This window comes from Ambystoma mexicanum, chromosome 2q, assembly GCF_040938575.1.
Source record: "Ambystoma mexicanum isolate Mex_15411 chromosome 2q, UKY_AmexF1_1, whole genome shotgun sequence".
Taxonomy (NCBI): domain Eukaryota; kingdom Metazoa; phylum Chordata; class Amphibia; order Caudata; family Ambystomatidae; genus Ambystoma; species Ambystoma mexicanum.
Genome location: NC_090924.1, coordinates 217,589,910 through 217,615,903, shown reverse-complemented (window position 1 = coordinate 217,615,903; position 25,994 = coordinate 217,589,910). Strand labels below are relative to the sequence as shown.

General features: G+C 48.4%; 1 protein-coding gene across 3 annotated transcripts in view; it reads right to left on the bottom strand.

Moving 5' to 3' along the window:
- The window catches only part of VPS35L (VPS35 endosomal protein sorting factor like), a 1,734,364-nt gene that overhangs the window by 1,419,960 nt on the left and 288,410 nt on the right, over positions 1-25,994 (bottom strand). For all 3 annotated transcript variants that reach the window (XM_069647157.1, XM_069647156.1, XM_069647158.1), the window contains exon 6: positions 23,682-23,758. In XM_069647157.1, the coding sequence (XP_069503258.1) occupies positions 23,682-23,758 (77 nt within the window). The remainder of the gene's footprint in view (positions 1-23,681; positions 23,759-25,994) is intronic.

Here is a 25,994-nt window from a genome sequence, read left to right as displayed (position 1 = left end):
CCATTCCTGCACTACAAAGCGTAGGAACATTCAGTGCTTCTTGTGGATGGGTGTGAGGAATTCAACCATCCACACACGGAGAGTGCGCTCGCCTGGGCATTTTGATTTTTGTTTATTTAAAAGGAATGCATAATGGGAGACGAACCTCTGGAAAATATGTGGGGCAATTCCCACACATTTTCCATGCTCACTGCACAGCAGAAAAATAGTCATGTACTCTGGGAGGACACAGTTTACCAGCGCCGCCCTCCCCGTTATGTGTAGCTGACTCCTGACAGCTGTGTATACATCAAAAGCCTCTGGCCGTGGGCAGCCTGATTAGCATTTCAAGGGCCCATGGATTTGCATCTCCATTGTTACACCTTGCTGGTGGCGGTGAATACTGAAGAATGTTAATTAGCAGGCCTCAAGGAGGCATGGGTGCAGGAAGTGACAATGGAGACCAGAGACCGACACCTTTTGTAATGCAATGTGTCAACTTGGTACCAATACCCCTCCTTGGTATGAAAAGGCAGTGAATGGACTGTCTAAAACTATGCCTTTCAGAGCAGGGAAGTATGTGAATTGTAGGGGACAAACGTCTGCCTGCAACCCCCTACTTCAAAGGAGGCCCATGTTGTGACCAAGCGCTGCATAGGGTTCAGTTAATTAGAGAGACACTTTGATGTACAGCAGACAGGAAGATGGGTGGGACTTAGAAGTCTATGATGTCCCCTCTATGATGTCCCCTGTCTGTTGCCAAGTACTCTGATTCTGACCTGAAGCATCAATGAAGATTGTTAGTGGGGACCAAGGATTGGTTCATTATGGTGGGCTGAGCCTGCATGATCACTAAGGCCTGTATGGCTTTAAAAGAGGGCTGAGCCCCTCACTGATCAGATCATCTGAAGACTCTGCAAGGAGTAAGAAGGACTCATTTGGACCCGAGCTGAAGGTACAGTCTACCTTACATCTTCCGCCAGTGAAGGAAGGCCAGAAGTTCCAAGAGGGAAGCAAGATTCCTCCCCTAAATATCTCCCAGGGAATAGAGGGAGATACCGGACTCCGAGGACCCGTCCAGCAGCTCCAGAACCGGTACCCAGCCAGCACACAACATGCCCTGCAAGATTCTGACAGCAAGCTTCCAAGGTCGGAAGTGCCGGAGAGTCCCTGGACAAAGGACAAGGCTGTTGACTGCTAACACCCTCCTGAGCTTTGGGCCGTCCGCCTTGAAAGGACATGAGCCCTGCGAAAAAGCTATGAGGAGTGCCACAAAAGCATCATGCAGCATCCATCTTTATAAGGACAATTCCGAGACAGTCAAGTCCTCAAACTGCATCCGGCTGCACCGCTGACTGTTGTCACGCTGCGGTCACCAGAGTCATCCGAGACGCCTCGACCAGCATTCTAGATTCCGTAACCAGCACAGAGACACCGATTCTTGGCCCGAGCCGCTGCGCCGGAAAGCCTGCAGACGTCCATCCAGCCTCGCCTGCCGAACTGCCTGCCGCCTGCGACACGCAGCTGTCTCCCGCCACTAACTCGGTCTCAAGGGCTGCAAAGCGCCCTGGAACCGCCGCAACACTGTTGAGCACCAAGAACTTCTTCAGTACCAGGCACATTGTGGTTCTGACCCGCTTGTCCTTCTGCGAAGGCCCCTAGAGACAGTTATGACCCTTTTCCCCTTTGGTGTTGAAAGCAAATAATCTTGAACTATAAGATTGATTACTTTACCAACTACCCTCCTGTAAGTATCCAGAGTGCATCCTTTTCCTTTGTGAAATTGTCTGTCCTCTGTGTTCCTTTACAGTGTGGGTTGTAATTGTAGTGTGCTAGAACTGTCTGTTGTAGTAATAATAAAGTAGATATTTTTATATAACCTTGACTGGACAGTCCCTTTTATCATTGGGTAATACATTTTTCGTGTGTTGCAACTAAACAACGATCCACAACCTAGTAGAGATAGGCCTGCCGTTCCGTCCAAAATTGGACAAGGAAGTCTTATAATTTACTTGCATTCCAATCTGTTCGGATCCCTTCCGGTGTGGGGTTGATTGATGGTTTAGAAACCGATATTCATCCCTGGACCACTGGTGCCTCGTAAGTTGATTCGTCACAATGGGGACGTGAAAGTAGGAATACTCCAGATCCAACGACATAAAAAAATCTTCTTCCAGTTGGCGAGCATGTGCTGCAACGTGGATATCCTGAATTTTTGCGACTTGATTTACTTGTTTAGATGTCGCAGGTCTAGGATGGTCGCCCAGTCCCCGTTTTTTTTTTTTTTTACTAAAAAAGTATCTGGAATAAAATCCGGAGCCCCGGAGTCATTGGGGAACCATCTCTATCGTCCCTTTTCATAGCATGGCCCGTGCCTGCTCCAAGAGTTGAGGGATGTGCTGAAACTCCAGGGTTATGTCCATGAGCGAGAGTGTCCCCCACACATCTGCCGGTGGTGATCTTCTCCCACTCTCTGACTGATTCTGTCAGCCGGCCTCCCACCGTGGTGCACAGGTGGGGGCCAGACGTCCTGGCCGGTAAAGGCCTGCTTTGGCGCCGGCGGCGCTGTCGTCCTCCACCACAGGTCTGGGAACGGCCTCTGTAGGCTTCCTGGGTCGTGGACCTGGAGGGCTTGCGGTACGACGCGGAAAAACCTTTCGACGATCTGCTAGACTTCCCTCTGGAGGAGCAAAAGGAAGAGCAGTGCTGCTGGAGCGTACCCAGGGAACAGGCCATCTCCGTATCCGCCTTGATGGCCTGTAGGGACTCATCGACGACCTCCCCAAAAAGGTTATCTCTATAGAATGGCATGTCCAGTACCCTCGTCTCAACTTCCTGGCGGAAATCCGTGGCCTTCAGCCAGCCTTGACGACGAAGGCAGACACCGTTCCTCATCTGCAGGAAACCTGTATCAGCGATGTACAATGGTCCGAACCAACCTCTCCCTCCTGGAAGAGGGCGATCGCCTACATCCTCTTGTCGTCGGGGAGGAACTCCAGAATCAGGCCCAACTTGTACTACAGTTCCCTGTCGTACCTGGCTAGGATCGCCAGTTCGTTGGCCGCCTTGATAGTGGATGCCGCAGTGTAAATAACCTTCCTTCCCAGGGCGTCCATCTTCTTCCCCTCGCAGTCCGGACGACGACGACGAGGAAGGGTTCGCTGATGGCTTCCTCGTTGCTCCGAAATCATGTGGCGATGGTTTGGCTGGAGCGGTGCAAGGGTTCTTCAAGAAGGCCAGTACCTCCCCCCACACGTCGTCCAGAAAAGGCACTGCCATGATAGTCTTCCTCTTGGCCTTGCACCTCTGGTACAGGAAACCCTCCTCCTTGGTTTCCTCGGGTGCAAGTTGTAAAAGTTTGGAGGCTTTCGTGACCATGGAATGGAACGACCCCACCTCATTCAGTGGGGAAGCCGACGCCCTTAGCTGTGGAGACCCGCCTGCTGTGATGATGTCGTCCTCAGTTATCGCCGTGGCGGTATCCGTCCCTGTGTCCGGGTCCACCGGGGAGAGGGCGCCCAACGCAGATGTGGAGGCTGAAATGGGGGCGTTCGATGAAAACTTCCTCTTCTTTGCGAGGGGCAGATCGGGAGTCTGGGGGGGCATAGGAACCGGGCCCTGTGGCATCCTTTTCTGGATCTCCGACACCAAGGTATGTAGGGTCGACAGGATGTCCAGAGATGCATCTCTCGGCTGAGCTGGTTTGATCGGAGCACTAGGCACCGCGCCGTTGTTGTCATTATCCTCCTCCATGTCCTCTTGGACCGTGTGCAAGGACTCCAGGTCCTCCTCGTACGTGGACAAAACTTGGCCTGGGGTTGGACCGGGGCCTCCTTGCCCTCAACCCCCTTTTTCTATCCTGAGGGGTCGGAGCCAGGCTCAGAGACAGCATCTTCTCCGGCCTGCCAGCAGTCTCTGACAAAGTCTCTGCAGCAGTTTCTCGCCTCGGAGGTGGGGACACCTTCTGCATTGTGGGGGCCATCTTTACGTGGTCAGCCCTTGCGCTTTTGTGAGAGCAGCCGCCACCAGCTCTATCGTCGACAAAGAACTCTCTTGAGCTGACTGGGCCTTCTTGGGTATTCCGGACGTCTTCTCCTCTGACCCTGGCTTCTCGATCCCTCCTGCAGTTTAGCCGGGGTGGGTGACGTCCCTCTTGGAGGAGGAGCTTGATCGTTGGCTGACAAAGGATGTGTATGGTGATATTGAACGCGCCCTGTCCAATGCGAGACCCGCTTGCGCAGCGACCCTGGTGGAACTGGTCTTGCGGTGCTTGGCCTTGTTTTGGGCCCCCACAGGTGGGGCGCCCTCAAAGGACTCAGAAGCCCGGTCCTTGGAGCGGCCGGTCCAGGGTGAGGCATGACTCTGCTCGGGGCACTGGGCGGAGGCCTTGGCATTCAGCCACACTGCCAGTCTACTGTGTCGATCCTTCCTCGTCTTCCTGGAGAAGCCGAGGCTTCTCCTTCCTAGTGGTCCGGGTGACGGCAATAGAGGCATTGGAGGCGTTTGTCCTCCACAAACACGTTCCGTAGACCGCACTTGGTGCAGACCCTGAAGAGGGACCTTCCTTATTCTCCTCTGTCATGGTTGGAGGCACGGAGGAGGCCCGATGGCATTCTGGAAACTTCAACTATCTTTGCCCTTGAGGTGTGCTGAAATTCACCGACAAACAGATCCCTGCTGTCGGCAGATGGAGAGAAGAACAAGTTACTTACTCCTGGTAACCTTCTTTCAACTGGATGTTCCTCCAACGTATTCCTCATCTTTGACATGTTAATGTCCAGCTTCAGCTGTTTCAGAAAACTTTTTCGGCAGAGGGTGCCCTGTGTCGATGGCATCGAGTCGATGTCTCTCGTAGGCCTCCGTCGGGAGTCACGTCATCAGAGAGCATATATAGCATGCGCGCCGCCCGTTGACCTCAGTTCTGTTTTTCCTCCTCCTCATGCAGCAGAGATGCCCATAAATACGGGCATGACAGTACTCAGCCTTGGTGGAGCGGAAGCTGTAATAGCATGGGAAATTCTACAGAGAGGTCAGATGGGAGGGAGATGAGGAATAAACTGGAGGAACATCCAGTCGAAAGAACGTTACACAAACACATTCCTCGAGTGGATTGTGTCCTCCAATGTATTCCGCATCTTTGAATGACTCTCAAAGCAGTATTAGTGATTGGAGGAGGGTGTAGAATTTATATATCAAACATTTTCAAAGGCAGAGCAAAGTACTGCCTTGACAAAAGCAACATCTTGAGAATGGGAAGCATCCAGAGCATAATGCTTTGTTAAAGTGTGTATTGATGACCACGTTGCAGCATCACAGATATTCTTTATAGGAACCCCCCTTTGAAGGGCAGTAGATGCGGCCATGCCCCTGGTGGAATGAGCCCGCAAACCTTCAGGAGGGTCTTTACCTGCCAGCCCCTAGCACTCAGAAACAGCAAAAATGTCAACCTAGATAAGGTCTGTTTGGTAACAGCCTGACCTAGTTTGTGTCCTGTATACCCTATGAGCTGATCTTCAAACCGTATTTTGGATGTTCTTGAAATGTAAAAGCTTAGTGCTCTACTCGGATCTATCCTATGAAGTCTTTCTTCCTTCTTACCAGGGTGAGGTTGTGAGTAGAAAGAAGGAAGGACAATTTTCTGGTTTTAATGAAAATCCGAAACGATTCTCGGTAAAAAGAAGGTTTGACCTACAAGACAACTTTGTCCTTGTAGAAGACTGTAAAGGGTGGCTTTACTGACAGTGCCTGCAAATCGCTCACTCTGCGGGCTGATGTGAGAGCAACCAACAAAGTGGTTTTAAAGGTCAATAACCTTAGAGGACACGTGTGCAGGGGTTCAAAGGGTGCACACATTAGGAACTTTAAAACTAAATTTAGGTCCCAAACCGGAACCTGGAAAGGAGATGGAGGATACACATTAGTGAGTCCTTTCAGGAATTGAGTCACCAGTTGGATGTTGAAATAAGAGCATTCCTCTGACGGACGTTTAAAAAAGTACAGCGTCGCCAGATAACCCTTAATAGTACCAATCTGGAGCCCCAAATTGGCGAAGGATAGAAGGAATGTTCAACACAGAAAAGGATCTACATTCTTTTCCTTGCACCAGATGCAAACTTGTTCAAACGGCAAAGGTACAAAGATTTTGTTGCTGGTCTTTTAGCCGAAAACAACACCTACATAACGTCATCCGGGAGGTCCCAATTCTTATATCTCAGCCTTTCAGAAACCAAGCGTGAAGGATGAGAGTGTTGACTTCTAGATGGAGAACCTGACCCTACTCTCGCGTGAGAAGATCCTCTCTTTGTGGAAGACGTATCAGTGGACAGATGGACATGTCTAGAAGGTCCAGGTACCACGTTCTCCTGGCCAAATCTGGGGCAATTAGGATCATGTGCTTCCTGAACTTTCTCAATCTCCTGATCACATGAGGAATGATGGGGACTGGAGGAAATGCGTGCAGGAGTGGAAACTTCCAGTCCACTACGAACACGTCTCCTAGAGCTCCTTTGGGGGGAATTTCCTGAAGTAATATCTTTCGCACTTCGGGTTGACACCGGTAGTAATTAGATCTACCGGAGGGGTTCCCCAAAGGGTGAAACTCTCTTGAAGGACTTGCTGAGCTAGCTCCCACTCGTGGGAGACTGTGCTCTGCCTGCTCAGAGCGTCCGCCACTGTGTTCTTCTCTCCGGCTAGGTGAACTCCAGATAGAGAGATTCCTTCTTGAATTGCCCAGTACCAGAGTTGCATTGCCTCTGCACAGTGGTAGTGACCCTACACCTCCTCTCGTGTTGAGGTAGTACATGGTCACTGTATTGTTTGTCATTATCAGGACATTTATTCCCCGGACAGAGGGCAGGAAGGCCTTCAGCGCTAGACTGATTGCCCTCAGCTCTAAAAAGGTAGATATGTAGTTTGGACCCCGATGGAGACCAACGACCGCTGACTGTCAGATCGTTGGCATAGGTTCCCCACCCCGTGAGTGAGGCATCCGTCACTACCGTAATCTCTGGCCATGGTTGTCAAAAGGGTTCTCCCTTCAGAATATTTTCCTCGCAGGCCCACCACAGAAGATCCTGTGAGACCTTGGCTGGAATCTGAAGTCGGTCCGACATCTTTCCTGAGAACTGGGGCCATTGTGTTCTTAGAGCCCACTGAAGGGATCTCATTCTCAGGCGGGCTTCTGGCACCAGAAAAATGCAGGATGCCATGAGGCCTCAAGAAATCGAAGGCCGGAAGATCCTGGGCACTCTGAAATTTGGAAAGCATCTGAAGAATGTCTTGAGCCCTCACCTTGGGTGGCAAGCTCTTTCCAAGGATGTGTCTAATACAGCACGGATGTAATGGAGCTGCTGAGAAGGTGTCATATGGGACTTCTTGAGGGAGAAGCGCAATCTGTGAAGAGAGTGGCAGGTGACTTTCAGATGATCCATGGCTTGCTCGGCAGAACGGCCGTGATCAGCCAATCGTCCAGGTAGGGGTAGATGTGAATCCCCCTTCTCTTGAGATTCGCTGCCACCACCGCCATCAGCTTGATGAAAACCCTTGGGGCGGAGGTCAGCCCAAAAGGCAGAACTCAAAACTGATAGTGAGAACCACCAACTGCGAACCTCAGGTATTTTCTGTGCTTGAGATGGATTGGCACATGAAAATAATCACCCTGGAGGTCCAATGACACCAACCAATCCTGAAGTTGGAGGGCCTGAAGGATCTGAGAAAGTGTGACCATCTTGAGCTTGTCCTTCCTGAAGAACTTGTTCAAGTATCTCAAATCCCAAGATGGGTCTCAGTCCTCCGTCCTTTTTGGGGATCAATAAATATGGGGAGTACCATCCCTTGTTCCTCTCTGCTACAGGTACCTGTTATATGGCAACCTTCTCTAGCAAGGTTAAAACTTCCTGCACAAGGAGCAGATCCGGAACCATCAAAGAGCGGCTCCACAGTTGATTGTTCTGAGATCTTCTTATAAAAGGAATGCAGTAACCGTGGGCTACTGTTTCCAGAGCCCAAGCATCCGAAGTAATGTCTCGCCATTCTTGCAGATGCTGAGATAGTCTGTCCCCCACTGGTGTACAATGACTCAAGACCTTGTGGTTTTGTGGCGGCTGCTGCAGAGGCAGATGGCAAGGAGGCTGCTGCTTGAGCTGGCTTGGCACCTCTACCTCATCCACCACGAGGAAATCTTCTCTGGCCTCTTTGACCGGCCATTCCTCTCGCACTTCCAACTGAGGAGTAGTAGCGAAAAGGTCTACCCCCCTCCAAGGTTGTCCACTAGGACGAAAAGGCTGAGATTGCCTAACAGCATCGCCTAAAGATTTGGCCGCCGCCTTCGAGGTCTGCAAATTCTCAAGGCTCTTGTCCGCCTTGCTGCCAAAAAGACGAGACCTGTCAAAAGGCATGTTGAAAAGCCTAGACTGCACATCTGGTGCAAAACACGACTTCCTCAATCACGCACATCTGTGCATTACAGTGCAGGTAGCCATGGATCTGCTGATGCTATCCGCTGTATCCAGTCCTGATTGAAGAGGTTCACAATTAGCTTCCTTGCCATCCTTAAGAATAGCTAAGAAGCCATCCCTTTCTTCCCCTTTGTGAATATGCTCTGCCGCCATAGAAATGCAATCCCACAGAATATATGAAAATTTTGCCAGGGCACAAGGCGAGTTGGCAGATTTCAGTTCCATGGCTCCCTGCAGAAGATACCTTTGTCGCCCATCCATCTACACGTTTGTTGTCCCCATCAGGAGGGATGGTAGGGTACGCTGCTTATTTTGAAGTCGCTGTAGCTGCCTGCACCACCAGACTCTCTGCAGTGGGGTGTTTTGACAGGTAGTCGGGGTCACTACTGGAAGGGCAGTATTTTTTTGTCATTCTTTTTAACTGCCGGATCGGTTCCCGGTGTTTCCCAGTTTCTAGCCACCCTTTTTTGTAATGCCATATGGAAAGGCAAAATAGGGTTATTTTGCGGACCCTTATCCAAAATATCAGTTAGATCATCTTGTTAATAAGGGAGGGGCGGCCTACTCCATCCCATGTACTCTACAACTTTGGACATAAATTGCCTGTATGGGGTGTCAGCATGTTCGCCAGGATCAGTTCTATCAAATTCCAGTTTGGGTGAAGTATCTACTCCACTCGCAGACTGTAAATTATCATATAAGTCCTTAATTCTGGACTCATCTGATATCAGACACTCTGCAACATTGGGTGTCCCATATTACAACCCAAAGTGAGCATCTTCCTCATCAGAGCATTCCTCATCTTCATAAATTGAAATGAGTGACTTGAAAAACTCCTTTCTGGGAACAGGAGCATACATTTTTTCAAGTAAAGAGAGTATGGGGTTCAATGGCATAGAAGGCTTTATTGGCGCCGACAGATGAGGGGCGCTTGGTTTCGATGGGACAGCCAGCAAATGTGGCGCAGCGGTTTTCAAAGTTTTCGATGTCGAGAGTCTGACGGGATGTCGAAGACACAGTCGTCATCCAGGGGCTGGTAGGCATCGAAGGCACCACTGGCATTGATGGTTTGATGGCGTCGAAGGTCTCGATGGTGTGGAGGACCTCGACTTCTCTTTGTGCTTTCCATCAGATGAAGGCCTCCAAATATCCCGATGTTTGTCAGGCCATTTTCCCGGGCTCAAGGGAGCGCAGGATTTAGAGCGAGACCTATCCTTACCAGCTTGCTTTGAAGAATCGGTAGGAGCACAACCTTGTTTTTCAAAGATTTTCAACATTTCCACTCAGAAAGCTTCCCATTCAGCTGGGGTAGATTTTTTTGTGGGACATGCAACTCTTTCGGTGGAGCCGTCGGACGAAGACGTCGGCGAAGGCGACCTCCAGTGCCTTCTCTTCGACTTCTTCACCGACGACGAAGAGTGGTGGGAGCCACTCTTAGACCTAGAGCACTTTGCCTTCTTCCTCCGAGGAGAGTCTCCTCTCGACTCATCGGTCGAAGGCTCAGCGGGTCGGGGCTTAGGGGATTTGGGGATTTTCCCTACCTGGAGTTTCCCCTGCCGCTCCCTCAAGGCCTTTCCCGTCATGGACTGGCACTTGGAACAACTGGCCGTGTCATGGTCCTCACCGAGGCACCACAAGCAGACACAATGCGGGTCAGTAAGAGACATCTTGGACCCGCAGTCCCGGCATTTTTTAAAGCCGGTCTTCAGTGTCGATGGCGTCGAAGATAAAGACATAAATCGAAGAATTCTCGAAGAATTAACCGTCACAAACGAGGTGCCGATTTTTGCAGCCGAAGTAAATGCTGTCGCCGAAAACAGAACGGAGGCTAACGGGCGCCTAGCGTGCTATATATGCTCTCTGACGACGTCACCCTCGATGGAGGCCTTCGAGGGACATCGACTCGACGCCATCGATGCAGGGCGTCCTCTGCCAAAAAAAAATTCCGAAGCAGCTGAAGCTGGACATTAACATGTCAAAGATGAGGAATACGTTGGAGAACACAATCCATTTGAAGAGCACATGGGTTCTTCTGGAACCAACCTAGCAACTTTTTTCACCCAAAAACGAAAAGACACAGAAGTAGCTCACAGAGCAAAACCCAAGCACACCCACCACTGAAGTGTGCAGTAAAAATCTGAAGATGGCTGCCAGAGGAGGGGCTTAGGGAGAGTACTGTCATTGGATGGTGGCAGTATGGCCCAGAGGGCAGCGATTGGTTTAGAGGAGAAATCCAGTTTGTGAGTGAAAGTGAAACTGTTTTTTCTTTTAACGAGGATTCCCGGCCTGACGACGGGGAATATTCATGAGCATGTGAATCCATGCCAGACCCCATGCTGGAGAATAAAGGCTTTCGACAGAATGTATATGTATCTGTCCTCTATCTACATAACTGTGTAAGTGTGTGCACATGTGTCTGTGTAACTTTGTGCATGGCTGCAAGTTTGCTTCATGGCTATCGTTGCTATTTTGTGGTGTCTCTAATGACGTCAGCACAGTGAGATATTTGTCGTTAATCGATCAGGTCCAGCGAGGCACCTGGATCCATGATCAGTGTTGGGACACCTGGATCCATGATGACCTTAGCTGGATAAGGTTTGAATGGCTGTCTGAGAGTATATCTGTTTGCATATGTATTTGTTACTGGCCCTCCTGGGAGATGTCCAAACAGCAACTGGCATCTTGCATCTCGGACTCTTCGGGCTGTCATGTTTATAGGGGTTAAGAGGGGCATTCCAGGAACCCTCTCTTCACCTTAGTTGGACTTTAGAAAATCTGTCTTTAACAACAGACGAAACCATCTTCATTGCAGCCATCATAGTTGGAGTGCATTAGAATCTTTGGATGATTTTGAATTGGATTTCTCGGTTGCTAATAATATAGGATACCTCGGTGATAAGTGCGAAGAAGATGTAAAGGCCTCTGGAATCCATCTGGGTGTCCTATTCAATCGCCCACTGTTCAGCTCAGATCAGATTCCTCCCCATGTTGTTCAGGATGCTGAGTAAATAGAAGGCCTTCAATTTGGGAAAATTTTGCTGGTCATTCTCCAATTCTAATTCACAGCTCGAGGGGATGCAAGTGAATGTGTTCTTAGTGTCTGGGCAAGGATCGCTGAGATCAATACCCTGTGTTCTAGCCAAGCTGTACTTTGCAAGCCTAACATCGTCCTGGCCTCAGGGAAGGGCAAAGGGATCCCCCCTCAAACTGATCTATTATGAAGACCTGCTGCCATGCTTCAGATTCAGTCCATCTCTCCCTTCCTTCCGTACTGGTCATGAAAAGTGCACCCAGACCAAGCCATCACGGAATCGACTTAATATCAACGCCTGTCTTCCTCAATATCTGCTACCAAGATTTTAATGATGAGCCCACTTTAGGGTGCAAAGCAATATGACGCAGAATGAGGGACAACGGGAGAAGCACTGCTTCCCGAGGCGTTGGGGGTCGTAAAGCTGCCAGTTTGGATTTGTGCCAACTGGTCACCTCGTTCAGATTCAGCCACTGTTTGATCCAGCAGGCCCCTGCTGCCAAGTGATGGGAATCCCACGTGGGGAGCGTTGGTCCTCCCATCTTGTTTGGAGGTACAGAGCCACTCATATTTTGATCTAGCCTTCTTGTGATGCCAGATATATTTCCTAATATGTCTATCAAGATTACGTTGCATACCAGATGGCATATGATAGGGAATCATTTGTGCCAGGCATATTCATTTGGGAAGAGCGTTCATATTTATCACATTAATCCTCCCTTGAGGGACAGGGGTAGAGTATTCCATTTAAGCAAATCCAACTGAATTTTTTAAATCAAAGTGGGACAGTTATCCTGAACTAGGGAAAGTACCCAAGGGCTGACTGGTATTCCCAATATTTGATGGAAATCATTTGCAACCTAAACAGGGCCATACCCTCCCACCCCCCGGGTCCCAGGGGATATCCTTGCGGAGCTGCATACCTTCCAACTTACTTATTGTGGTTAACCTTGGATCGGGGAAGGCTAAGTCACCACCTAGCAAGATACAGGAGACCGTCATCCACATATAGTGATATGCAGAGCACATTCCCTGGCCCCTCACCCCAACCCCCGGTAATCCCCCTCACCTTCATATCTTGTCTAATCTTGGCTGGTTCGATGACTAAAGCGTAAAGAAGGGGCGACAAGGGGCACCCCTGCCGCGTTCCTGAGTACAACTGAAAGGGAGCAAAGATAAAGCCGCTGGTGACCACTGATGCTCGACATACAGCAGCCTGACCATATCCAAGAAGTATCCCCCTGATGCCGAAGGCCTGCAGAAGAGCAAACATATAGGTACAATTGACCTTATCAAAGGACTTTTCCTTGGCATCAAGGGATAAAACAATATCACGGTCAGCCTCAATGACCACTACATTCAACAATGGCCTCAGGATCTCACGCGAGTGTCACCCGCAAATAAAACCCATCTGATCCGGGTGGATCAGTCTCGGGAGAAGACAGTCTAGCAGACTTGCTAAGCACTTGGCCAAAATCTTTGCATCAGTATTAATAAGAGATATTGGCATATGCGTGCCACGCTCGGTCTGGTCTTTGGCAGGCTTGGGAAACACTACAATGTTGGCCAGGAGCAGTGATTTAGGCAGGGCTCCCACAGCCCTTGCCTCATTGAAGACAGAGGCAAGCTTCCGGGTGAGCTTGTCCGCCAATGCTTTATACCATAGTATCGGTAGACTGTCGGGCCGGTAGCCAGTCAGCCTGGTGATCGCAGCCACTACCTCCACTTCTTCAATTGGAGCGTTTAATTTGCATAGGTCCTCCACCACCACCTTGGGTAGCTGTACCCCACTCAGAAACTCATGAATTATCCTGCCCACGGGAGGAGGCAGATCTGCATATAGCTGGTGATAAAAAGCTACACATCGTTCTTTGATCGATTTATTATCGGGGAGTTGGGAGTCCGAGTCATTTTTAACTGCATCAATAAGTTGCACTCGCAGTGTGGTGCAATTTTTGAGATCCCTCTGACAACACTGAATTTGACCCAATAAGGACCGATCTCAGGAGACCTTCCGCACCGGATCCATACGCAGAAGCTCTGCTTGGAGCTGCTGTTCGCACTGCCTCCAGTCCTTCAATTGATATGCACAGTCAGTGATGCAATACGCCCCCCCCCCCCCCCCCGAGTACCGACTTGAAGACGTCCCAGCATCGTACCCTCATAAAGCCCTCTGTTAAGCTTTTGTCCCAGAAGCGAACTATGTATTGTCCAGGCACTACGTGTAATCACAGAGCTGTAATGCCACTAGCTTCAGCCTCCACAGCAGGGCTTGTAGACGTGTAACTGGGAGCAATATTTGCAGAACCACCAGACCATGGTCCGAGATAGTGATGGGCCTAATTACGCATTGGTCAATCATGGACAGCATTGAGGAGCCAAGCAGCCAGTAGTCAAGACTGGCATAGCTCCTGTGGCGATTAGAGTAGAAGGAGAAATCTCTTTGCTTCAGGTGAAGCTCTCTCCACACATTCCGCAAGCGAAGTTCTTCCATCAGGAGCAATAGCGACCGAGTTATTTTGGGGAGTGGGTCATGGGCGGGGAGGCTGCCTGTCCCAGCTTGGCGAAAGGGCTACATTGAGGTCCCCCCCAATAAACGTGAGTGGGCTCATATCAGGGGTACTGCATGAAAACATGTGGGAAAACCCCAGAGCTGTCAGCAGTCAGGCCATAAATGTTTATGAGGGTAACACACTGCTGGAACAGCATCCGCTTCACTAGAAGAAAGCGTCCTTCCGGATCCCGCAGTGTGTATAGCAGAGCGAAGGGGAGGTGTTGGTGGATTAGAATAGAGACCCCTCTTTTGCGATGGTAGGAAATGTGGAAGACGTGTCCGCCCCACCCCCGCTCCAGTTTTTCCACTTCCCCCTTATGCAGATGGGTCTCCTGGAGGAATACTACATACCCACCTCATCAAATTCAGCATCCTATGCCATTTAATCGGATCACCTAAGCCCTGAATGTTCAGGGTCAAAAAGTTAACAGGAGTCATTCCTTCCTCTTACCCGTCCCGGTGGTACCCCACCCTTCCCATCATCAAAATGGTCACCATGCGGCCCACCCTCACAGGACCGTTCGCTCCCCAGTCTGCCATCTCTCCAGACCCAACAGTGGGCATCCCAGCTCCATACCCCGGTACCCATCTAAGGTGCATTAACATTCAAAGCCCTCCCACTGCACCATATTCTTATCGTCTACCCCGGTAAAGCAGGAAAAAACAATAAAAGAAGAGAATAAAGATAACCTAACCTGTGAACATTTAAGCATTGGGCCCCTGAGTGATGAGTCCAATAAGATAACAATAGAACCAACGCAGACCCAACAAGAGAGGATTTTGCAGGCTTCACTCACGATTCACAAAGGACAAATCACTATAATTTGAGCAGAAGCGGTCGAAATAATAATCGGGGGTAAGACGAGCCGCATCTCTGGAGCTTCAGTAGTCAGTCATGCCCTAGTTCAGTTATGTTAGCAGCAAATAAGATTCAGCCAGTAACACCTTAGCATCCCTAGTGGGAGCCCCTCTGAAGCTGACTCTTTCGGCCAGCCCGCCATTGCTTACAAGAGTGGCAAAAACAGCAGTGGCGGTAGGCATAACAAAGATGGCACAATTGGCCAACATGGCGATCCTTTCAGGGTGGTAGTTTGTCCAGTCTTCTCATCCCCACTGCGCCCGAGGAGCCCTTAGGCCGTTGGTTTGCCCCCTGCTGGGTGCTGATATGCGTTGCCTTCCTGGGAGCTGGAAGCATGCGCATCAGGGGGGGTAGCCTCAGGGCTCAGGATATCATGACCAGCCTGAAATTGCCAAGCCTCTGTGGGGGAATCAAAGGAATGCCAGCTGCCCTCTAATTGAAAGATTCAGGTAATGACAGTGCGAGGGCCCCCGTGAGCGCCTCAAAGATAGGGTTGAACTCTCTGAGTCGCTTGGACACCTTGACCGAAAAGTCATGGAAGAGCTGTATCTGGGCACCATCCAGCCGGATCTGGCCGATAACAAGGGGCTAAGGTTCTGCTGCAGGCGTCAGGATTGGCGCCCTGTTGGCACGGTCGATTAGAAATTCCTGAGGGTCTCTAAGATGAAGTGCAGATTGCCACAGAGAGTAAAGGAACCCCCTTGAGATCAGGGACCACAGCACCCTCAGGCACCCTGACCCCTGGCAGGTTGTTACGGCAGCATTGATTTTCCCGATCGTCCAGCTTCGCCCCAGCCATTGGAACTCCTTAATAGCTGCGTCAAATTCCACCGCCATATCTCGCTTGTCATCTTCCACCACGCTGATCCACTGCTCATCATCAGTGGTCCTCTACGCTTGAGTGTTGAAGTGTTGAGTCGCTGGTTAATGTCTTTGAGCTCCTTGGCTACATCTTGCACAGCTAGATTAGTCTCCTGCGTGTACTGATTCAGAATGTTCATTTCTGCCAGGATTGCCTGGAATTGCGCCGTTGCATCCATGTCCACTTTGGTTTGCAGCGTCTAGAGTGGAGCCACCATATCTCGTACCAGCTCGCTGCCCCTTGGGATTGGTTGCGCCGTGTTGCAGAGTGGACATACTCTGCCCAGCGCTGCTGAAGCATGCAGGGCCACCTCAAACACTAGCGATCAGCTTTTTTTTGTGGGCAGAGGATTCAAGACGCCCTCTCATGGGCTCCTATGTCACAGAGGCTGCCGCTATTCACATTGGTGTCCCTGGGTCAGGGGCTTCTCTGGTGCACCCAATATGGTTGCAAGCTGCTATGGTTGGAGGCAATGGTCCACTTCTGCCCCTCAAGTTGCCCTCCCGTTGTCATCGCTCAGCCTACTCATGCTTGATATGCTCTTATGTGCGCACTGCTGAAGGGGTGGATGGCTACGTTGGTACTCGCTTCGCGCTCATCCGCCTGCCCCTGGAGCTCTTGCACACTCCTGGTCTCCGGGTCTCTACAGGCGCTCGCCAGGCTGTTTGTTGGGTCTGGGGACGATAAATGCAATTTTGTCGGCTTAAGATAATATCAGTTGATGCCCAGGTGAATGACAACAGGTAATATGTCAAGCAAAGGGCTTAGCTACTTTAATAATCTTGCCTATTTTCCTTGGTTTCTAAAACTACAAGCTAAAAAAGGGGTTGATAAGATGACCCTGTGTCACCCATATGCCGACTTTTCAACCCTGGTGTCCCTCTCACATTGTCATGGGATCAATATGCAGTCCAATCTGAAAATAAAGTGTAAACTATTCTTTATTTATGGGACTATCATACAGGCTGCCCAAGGCATCAAACGGGAGTATAATTTATAAACCAAATGAAAATAAAGGATTCTATTCATGCTCTTGGGTGCCGCTGGGTCATCCTGCAGATCAACACATAGTTTAGGTTTGAAGGGGTTCCCAAAGAAAGCCCTTTGCTCCCCCCTCTGAAACACTGGCTTAAAGGGCTCCCTGCACCCTTTTCTAGTCTTGTGTGGGTCTCGGCTCTGTTTACTTCAACTTCACTATGGAGACAAACCGGGTTTCTTTCTCAGGATCTAATCTTGGTTTTCTTCCACTTTGCTATGGAGACAATAGTGTTCGTTTTATCAGGATATCTTCTCGGTTCCATTTGACTTCACTATAGAGAAAATACAGTTTACCTTTGCTGGGTTTCACAGAAGCAGGAGTTATGAGGTCCTCCATCACCTTCCTGCCTTAGGATCCAGCCTCTTACTCCCTTTACCACTTCCTTATTCTTGGTCTGGCTCTTTGCCTCTAAGTGCTGTACCACATATGTGTTCCTCCCCCCACCAGATTGGGGTCTTGGTGCTACTGCTAGTATCCCCCCTCTTGTCTCTTACTGGCCTTACTAATCTATGGTCTCCCTAACCTTTTGCTCTTCCGTCCAATTTTCTCTTCAAACCTTCTCCCTCTATCTCAACCATTCTCCTCCAGCTTATTTAACCCATCGTCTAAAAAGAGGAATCCCCTACCTTTCTAGTATACAACCTATGCAGAAAACCTTCCTCTCTAAATGCGTTTGAACTCCATCCTCTTTCACAAACCTCCTCTGAATACCTTATCTAGTCTCTAACCTCTTTTAAACTCCTGCCACAAGCTCTTACTCCAAACCCCCACTCTGCCCCACTAGGGGTCTGGGTTTATGCAGCCCTGTAATCCCTCCATTAGGGTTGGACTTCCTGTAAAGGTGTTCACCCGTAGAAGTGAATGAGTGAGAGGCTGTGACTAGCTGGACTGAATTGATTCACCTGCATGTAGTTTTGAGCTTTAGGACTGGACCATGCCGTTAATAGGCTAAGCCACCATCTTAAATTGCACTTATAGTGCCCAAGTGGAAACTGCTGCCCAAGGTTGTCCAGAGTCTTTTGTTTGTGGCATAGCACTTGTACTCCTGCCCTGCATGTAAACCAGCTGATGGCGAGTGGAATAACAGCATTTTCTAATATGCTGCTGTTTCCCTACAGGAGCTCTCTAAGCTTGCGCTACAGGAAAATGGACATAGTGTCTGTGTTGGCAGTGAGTGCTGTGTAAATATTGCAAGAGAGCGGGGTGTACCCCTAGCGTAAGATCAGACTCGCTGCACGAGTACTGTGAACAAATCTGCCATTCGTCTGATGTCCATGCAGGCTTGTGGTAGAAGTGCCTTAAGAAAGCAGACTTTGGTACGAGTGCCTTATGTCTGGTGTGCCTCTAATATCTGTGTGGCTCACCCAGTGTATATCCTAGGAAAATGAAAGGTGCCTCTGATGACTGAGTGGGCTCGACAAGCGCTGTGTATGGTATTTCAAACCTTTATGTAGTTATTTCCTCCATATTCTTTAACGCTCTTACATATTCTTACATGTTCTTTAATCTGGTTAATACTTATCTTGTTCTTTATTCACTTGCTTTGCTTCACTAAAGTTGCAAAGCAGTTTATACTGCACCCCAAAAGTGAAAGTGTACATAACAGATGTCATTGCTGCGGAGCCATCGCTGATCCCCAGCCGGAGATCTCCTCTCATGTGGCAGGGGACGGCAGTCGCTACCTGATCCTGACCGTGAGGGTGGTATCATGAGGGAGGATTGCACGGAGGAGACGGCTATCAGGGAAAGGTGTTGACCCTATCAGGAGAGACGCAGTAACCTTCCCTTTCCACAGAAGACAATCTCATATTTCCCAAATTCTCAATGACTTGTCACATTACAAATCCCTCCCATTGTAGGACTCAAAGACCTCGTTCTGCAAAACACTCCGAGCAGAAATCCATTCATACCTCATATACATAAAATACACATTTAACATCTCATGTCTCTCTGATATTTTTGTTCTAAAGAATATCATTTTGTAAGGCCTAAGAATCCTCTGGACTCCAACTCCCATAACGCGCAAGTACTGAGATGAGAAAGAGGAAAAAGGAGTTAATATACGGTGCAAGAAACCCAAAGCTAAACACGCAGACGAGTTGTTACAATGAAGCTCAGCTGCACTGGACATTTAAAAATGGCTTACGCCTCCAGCAGAAGATCGGAGAAGAGAGAAGCAGTGCGGGCGAAGCGGGAAGCAGAACCGCAAGTGAAGGTAGACACATGGGAACGGACCATGTGTCTGCCTTCAGCATCCGCTTGTAAGTGTTACCTACCGGAGTGGCAGAAAGCCCTAGAGAAGCACAGCAGGCACCGGAGAGAGCCAGTGAGGAGCCGGCAGCAGCAGCAAAGCGGTAGAGGATGCAGTCATTCCAAACAAAAGCAGCTTCACCGGCAAGTGAATGCAGAACCCGTGGTAGAGCTGAAAGAAGGTCTGCAAAGTGGAAGATGCTATCCCCGAATTAAGACTTCACCGCAGCAAAATGCAGCGGGTCGGAAACGCCATCAGACACTGGTGAGTCTGCCCAGCGATGGTGGGGATCCCGGGGCGAACCGACAGGAAAATGAACAATTAAGAACTCACTCTGAATAACGACCAAGTAAAATAGGAAGACAGAATTTGCACAAATCCTCATGCATGAGATGTCAATATGGGGAAAGTTGGAGCAAATGTTATGACAAGCAGATGAATGTTAATGAAGAAGATGAAAGACAAAATGTGCACAAGACTCAATATATGAGATGTCAATATGGGGAAGTTGGAGCAAGTATTGCCACAAGCAAATGAATACTGGTGAAGAAGTTAAAAGACAGAACTTGAACCAGTCTCTATATATCAGATGCCAATATGGAGATAATTGGAACAAGTAGTATCTAAAGCCAATGAAGTATAGACAGTTCTGGAATACAACTGTGCTATACTGAAAGACAGAGCACATTGAAAGAAGTAATGGTGAACAAAATACATCAGGCAGTGAGCCTTTGGGGTAAAGATACTTGGCAGGAGAGTATAACAGAGGATCTACAAAACCCAGAGGGGGATTCCTGCCAGGGAGTACACCAGGTAATCCATTTAAAATATATGAAAGAAAAAGACATTGTGAAATGATACCTGACAGGAGAGCATACCAGGGGATCTAAAGAGTCTACTGAAAGATTCCTGGCAGGGGAGTGTACCAGGAATTTGTCCTTAAGAGGTTGTTGTATAAAGGAGACACTTTTGCCAGACTTGAGAAGCTGTTGTATGGAAGAGACATTCCTGCCTTCCTTAAGGAAATGCTGTTTGGAAATGTCACTTTCACCATCCTTCCTGAAATAATCCAGGGGAAGGGAAACGCCCTCTGAATACACGGGCTCTTACTTATATGAGAGTATTTTGTAGGATGTATCTATTTGATTTACATGAACACTTTTTGATCAACCTAGATCAGAGACATTATTCCTTGCATTTTTTTGTTGTTCATTTCTAGTGTGAGGGTCAGATATGTTTTGGACACAAGGCCAGTTTACATAATTTTGACGAGACACAGACTGATGTTTAATTTTAGTTTGCTAGGCCGGGAAATTCTCTTTATGATAAAGGACAGAAATGCCTTTATCCAACCCTCTTCAGTTTAAAGAAGAGGTCTATTGTTGAAGTACTTGCAACTTTGTGTCTGCCTCTCATTTCTGACACCTCACAATGTTTAGTGTGATACTAATCCGTGGTTTTCAATTGCTAAGAGTTTACCCAAGGCCTAAATAATGTTATTGTTTTACATTCTACCCAACTTGTATTATTGGGAGTGCTCGATGTGTGCATAATTTAACCCTTCACCACTCTCACATCCTCATAAATCAAAGCCTTGCTCCTCAGTCACACTACCCATATAGTTTGGCTAGACACTAGTGTATTTGACTGTTAACCAGAATAGGGTGGCCGCTCAAAATTTGTCCTCAGGACTGATTCAGAAAATCCATCTCAACAACCACCTAGCAGGAAATGCTCTCCACTCCCGCACGTGCCTTACGTCCACACTTCCCCCCAGTTTGATCACTCTCCAAATCTCCTGATATTCTCTTTGTGCTCTCTTCCGATCCTTTGCACCTTCCCACTCTTGCTGAATACAACCAAGGAAAAAAACAAACTGCCTTCCCACAATGTCGACCTGCAAGCCTGAAGTGAAGAATGTGGTAAGGAAGATGAGGGAATACATGAAAATGGCTCATGGAGGCTCGGTGGACAAAGAAGTGTGGCAGATAAACAGAAAACAATCCCACAAAGGCTATAGTGGCACCATAGGTTGTCCCAGGGAAAAGATCAGGTGGGGGGTTTGGTGTTCCAACCCCTTCCCAGATGGCAGCAGCTTCCAGGACCAAGACAGCAGACAATGTAGGAAAACAGCAAGAAACGGCAGCAGCAGGGACAGCTTCACCCGGTGCAAGAGGGGAGGCTGCAGGAGAAATCAGAAAGCATGGACTTGAACCATTTTAGCAGAAAGCCCAGTCTGGGATATGTTTGAAACACTGCACTCAGCCAGTTCAGTCAGGTAAGGGTTAAAAACAACAAAATACGCAGGAATCAGTGGGAAAACTCCATCAGCAGGTCATCAGATCTGATTCTTCCAAGTTCCGTAACAAACAGACAAGAGAGGGAGCAGGGATGAGACATCCCCTTAGGCACCACTGCAAAACGGGTTGGACAACTGCCAGCCCACCAGTCATTAGTGCGATGGAGGGCAAAAGGTCAGATTACCAACCACACTAGTTGGTCAGAAGGACTGCCACTCAACCGAATCCATTCCCACAAAAAATGAAAGAGGGGGTTTAGGGTCCTACACTGGACTAAACCAGATTAAACTAATATGGATGCTGCAATGTGAACTCGCAAAGAGCATATGTGGTCATAAAGGCCATTGTAAGGCCCCCATCAATGCGAGCCCTAAAATACAAAATGGCAGAGAGCAGGATTTATAAAAACACACTCATGCCCCACTGGCCACAAAAAATGTACTTTGGGATACCATTGTGGTAAAATGGATTGCTTCCCTAGTTAAGGCAAAACCTAAACTACAGCTACCACCAACCTACTCACAAAAACCAATCTAAGGTTATAATTATCCTAGTGCAAAATGGGGACTGGGCACCTAGGGGGTGACCCAATATCCTTATCAGGGGCAGGATTGGGCATGGACCAAGGACTATTGGGATTGTTGGGCTTGCACCTTTAAAGAGACCTTTGTTTGAGGGCTTACAGCCTTATAGACGGCTGCTATGCCCTTTCTGCAGGCAGAAGGCACTCAAAAACTACAAGACCCAGCAAAAGGCACGCCAGGACTACATTACACACAGCATGCCTTGCGGGCCCGCGAGCCAATGGGAAGCCGTGTTGGGTGTGGCGCGCAAACGCGCATTCGCAAGTCCCGAGGCACGGGGCTTGTGCTTGAGAATCCGGGGAGAAAGGACGTGCACACAGCAGCTCCAGGAAAATCGCACGCGAGGGGCCCAGAGCCTCCGGAGCAGAGATCCGGCCCCTCGCTCTTGAAAGATAAGTACCGCTTGGCTCTGGGAGTCTATGGGAGAGAGGGGGAAAGCGCAGGGGGCATTTACCAGCCCCGCCAAAGCCCCTGGGCCGACGAACAGAGCTAAGTGGGCGGGTTCTTTGGTGCAGAGGATTAGTGAAACCAAGACACTTGGTGTTTGATTGAAGTTCCGCTTGTTTTCGCCTAAGTGAAACGTTACGCCAGTGGGCGCATGAGACGAAAGCGTGTTGTGAATGTCCAGGTGGTCTGAAGGAAGACCGTGTTGGGCAAATAGCCATTATTAGGTGTTACAAGCCACGTGCGGCAGCACACACCAACGGAACCTGGGAGCCTTACGCATGTCGAGTGCAGGATGTGTGTGTGTTGACAGTGTTGTGAGGAGCGAGTGACCACAAAACTCAAAGGCATACGCTAATGCTTGTCTTTTGTTTTCTTTTAGTTTGAACCGGACCCAAGACTTTAGAGACGTGGAACAGGACTTGACAGCACTTGCAGGACAGGACTTAAAGACTAAAAAAGCTAAGTGTGCAAGTGCATGTTGACTAATTCTTGTGCTAGTGTATATGGGCTCAAACCTGTGATTGATACTCAACCGTGGCATTGTGATCAACCCTTATATGTTGAGGTTAACAGGTTTATGTTAGATACTGTAATTATGTGTGAAGGGGAACACCTTTACATGTAAAGGTGTTGGAACACCAGCCCCTTTAAATGTGCCAGCCAAAAGAATGGCTTAATAAAAGTGTGCAATCATCGTCTTTACCCTAAACTCCCCAGTCCCATCCATAACCTCTCCCCATCCCTCAATCCGGTTATCCTACAATCCCCCCTACCTATCCAAACATCGAGACCCTAACCCTCCTTCCCCGCTCTGGTCAAGGAGGTCTGTGTAAGCCTCGACTTGCAGGCACCGAGACCATTGAGGGGGTGGTTGGTTCTGCATCGCTACTGCGCCTTGGGCCTGGGCAGTCCTGACAGAATACCTTAAGCAAGGTAAAAAGGGTTACAATGACAGGGGGTACTTCAGGAGAAGCCCCTTTGGCCACCAAAAGGAAGTCAGTTATCCCAAAAAAATATAAATTAAATTATAAGTTGAAAGGACTGAAAAAGTGGTCTTAGAATCCTGAAAAATAGGAATTCTGTCTGAACAATGGCAAAGAAATCTGAAAATGAAAACAGTTTGCGTTAGCAAAAACATGATTATTCAAATACTTATGGCAACCGCAAGTAAATTAATCATGGCAAGCATCATTTCACAAGTACATCCAACAAGGAAAATCCAGAATGTTCAAATGCAGAGCTTCAAAGTGACAGAAGCACTAACTGATACTGCAAGAAACAGATTTAGAAATCATCCACAACAAGAAGTATTTTCTTACCTCTTCCAAGTCATCAAGCTCCTCAAGGCGTGTTCTAACCTTCTCAGAGACAGCTGACCCGGGTGTTGAAGCCTTACCTATAGGAGACAATCAATTTGTAAAGGAGCCATGTCATCACAAGTATGACACTGACACAATAGGTACAATTTGTAAAATCTTTATTGTAGATTCTGGGGTTGGAAAAATTCCTATTCGGCCCTATAACTAAGATGGGAGTAGTCTCGACAATCAAACAAACAAAACAGTCCTAGTGGAGTCTGTCAAATCAAAATTGTCTATGCTAACAAAAACCTAATGCCTGCCCTATTTCTTGCACAAAGAGTGTATAAAGGAGAAATGTATGCAAAGGAAAAATCAGTGTTCAAAAGAATAAATGTGGTTGAACCAGCTCTCCCTCCCTAAGTTAGATCACATGGAGCAAGGTAGTCCCTTTAGGCAGAATGACACACTCTGGCTCGGTTTTCAAAACAACAGACTGTTCCAAAAGGTGGATTGAGGCCCGCCTGGCCTTCCACGTTAAAGTCGTTCTTTCTTAAGTTCCAAATAATGTTTCAACAAAAAGTTCACATAGGCCCCCCTCTGCCGGACTCAGACCACTTCAGAACAAAGTTCAATTAAAACTTGCAAAAGGGCTCCCTTGCCCAAGCTCATTACACTTCGGGTCTCCCTCAGTCAGGCTCAGACCGCTTTTGGATGTCGAAGACTTTCAAATGTGCATGGCTTTCTTTACAGACCTCCGCAGGACCACTTTGACTCAAAGTTCCAGAGTAAACTTTCACTCTCCCCTTCTCTACGAGTCAATTTTGCTTACTTCGCTTTTGCAGTTCATTTGCTTTATCATTACAAACAATGCACCGTTCAGGAAGACTTTTGAGTGGGCTACTTCTTTTCGCCCGACCACTCTGTTACTCAGTATCACTGATTGTACAGCTGTCCTCACTTGAAAGTTTATTCACAGGTTTACCTTTCCTTGCGTCTCATCAACATGCGTGCAGTCTTCACTTGCGATAAAAAGTTGCTAACTTCAACTTTAACACACACCGGTCTCTCAGGTCATCTGCCAACTCACCGGCTGTGTGCGTTTATTTCTTGGTTGTATTATTTTCAATTCACAAGACAGGGTTAGTACCACAGGCTTGGCCTTCTCGCCTCCCCAACTCTGCCGTTCACCCAGGAGGGTCGCTGGTGTCCTTGAAACACAATGCAGCCTTCTGATGTGGGATCTGCCCTTCTCCACATGTCTTTCGCAGCCTGTCAGAGTTAACAACCCCCAGTAGTGAACTCTTGGGGTTTTCGAGCCGCTGCTCTCGTCCCTTGGTCCGTCGCTCTACTCCATTAGGTTTGCCTCCGCCCTGCAAGTTCTGCTCATACTCGTGTTCCGCCTTGCTCAGAATGTGTCTCTGGGTTCTGCCTTTTATTCGTGTGAGGAGAGCTAATTGGTATAAGGTGTATGCACTTAGAGTCAAGTGTGTCACTTTGTCTGACCCGATTAACGGTACCTGTTCAGTATGATGTATGAGAGTTGTTCTGGTTATTCTCAGTCACCCTCTTCCTCGGCCCGGTGTTTGTGTAAAAAAGGGGGCAGGGGGAGATGGGACCACTCAGAATCCGAAAAAATATTATGGGATAGATAAACAAAAGAGGGGGGAATACACGTCTCACCATCGGCTACCCCAGCCCCACTCCCCAAAGACCCCTCACCCAGGTGATCCTCCTGCACTGGTCCACCCCCAGGAACTGGATCCAAAGGCGATGGCTGTGTCCTGTCCACCTGGATGTCAATTCCCTGAGGACTAGCATGTGAGACACCCTTTGGTTTCTCACAACTTGAATTGTTTATAACACTCCAATACACAGGAAAATGAGACTGCTTAGAATCGATTGCTCAAATCCATGTCATTTACATTCTAGCTATATTTTCCAGTACTCTTACATTTAAACCATTTGTACTTTAATGGACAAAGTGCTACACCATACATTCTGAAAAAGAACAGGAAAATACTAATAAATGATCAAGTTAGCTTCATAAATCTTTGACTTTCAAAACATAAATCTGGTTATTCGCAGTGGCAGAAAGGGTGGTTGATGGTTATAGCATTATACAATTCATAGCGTATCTTGAACCAATAATAAATCAGTAAAACTGGAGTGCTAACCAGTAGTCTGTAACTGGAGGGCTGGGTTTGAGGAATACAGAAATGTAGGATTTAAGTTTAACTGAGGGACAAAACTGGCATCACATTTTAGGGAAGGGGAGATAAGATGTTGCCTGGTTGGCATTTGTAAAGAAAGTGCTACGGGAGTCCAGGAGTG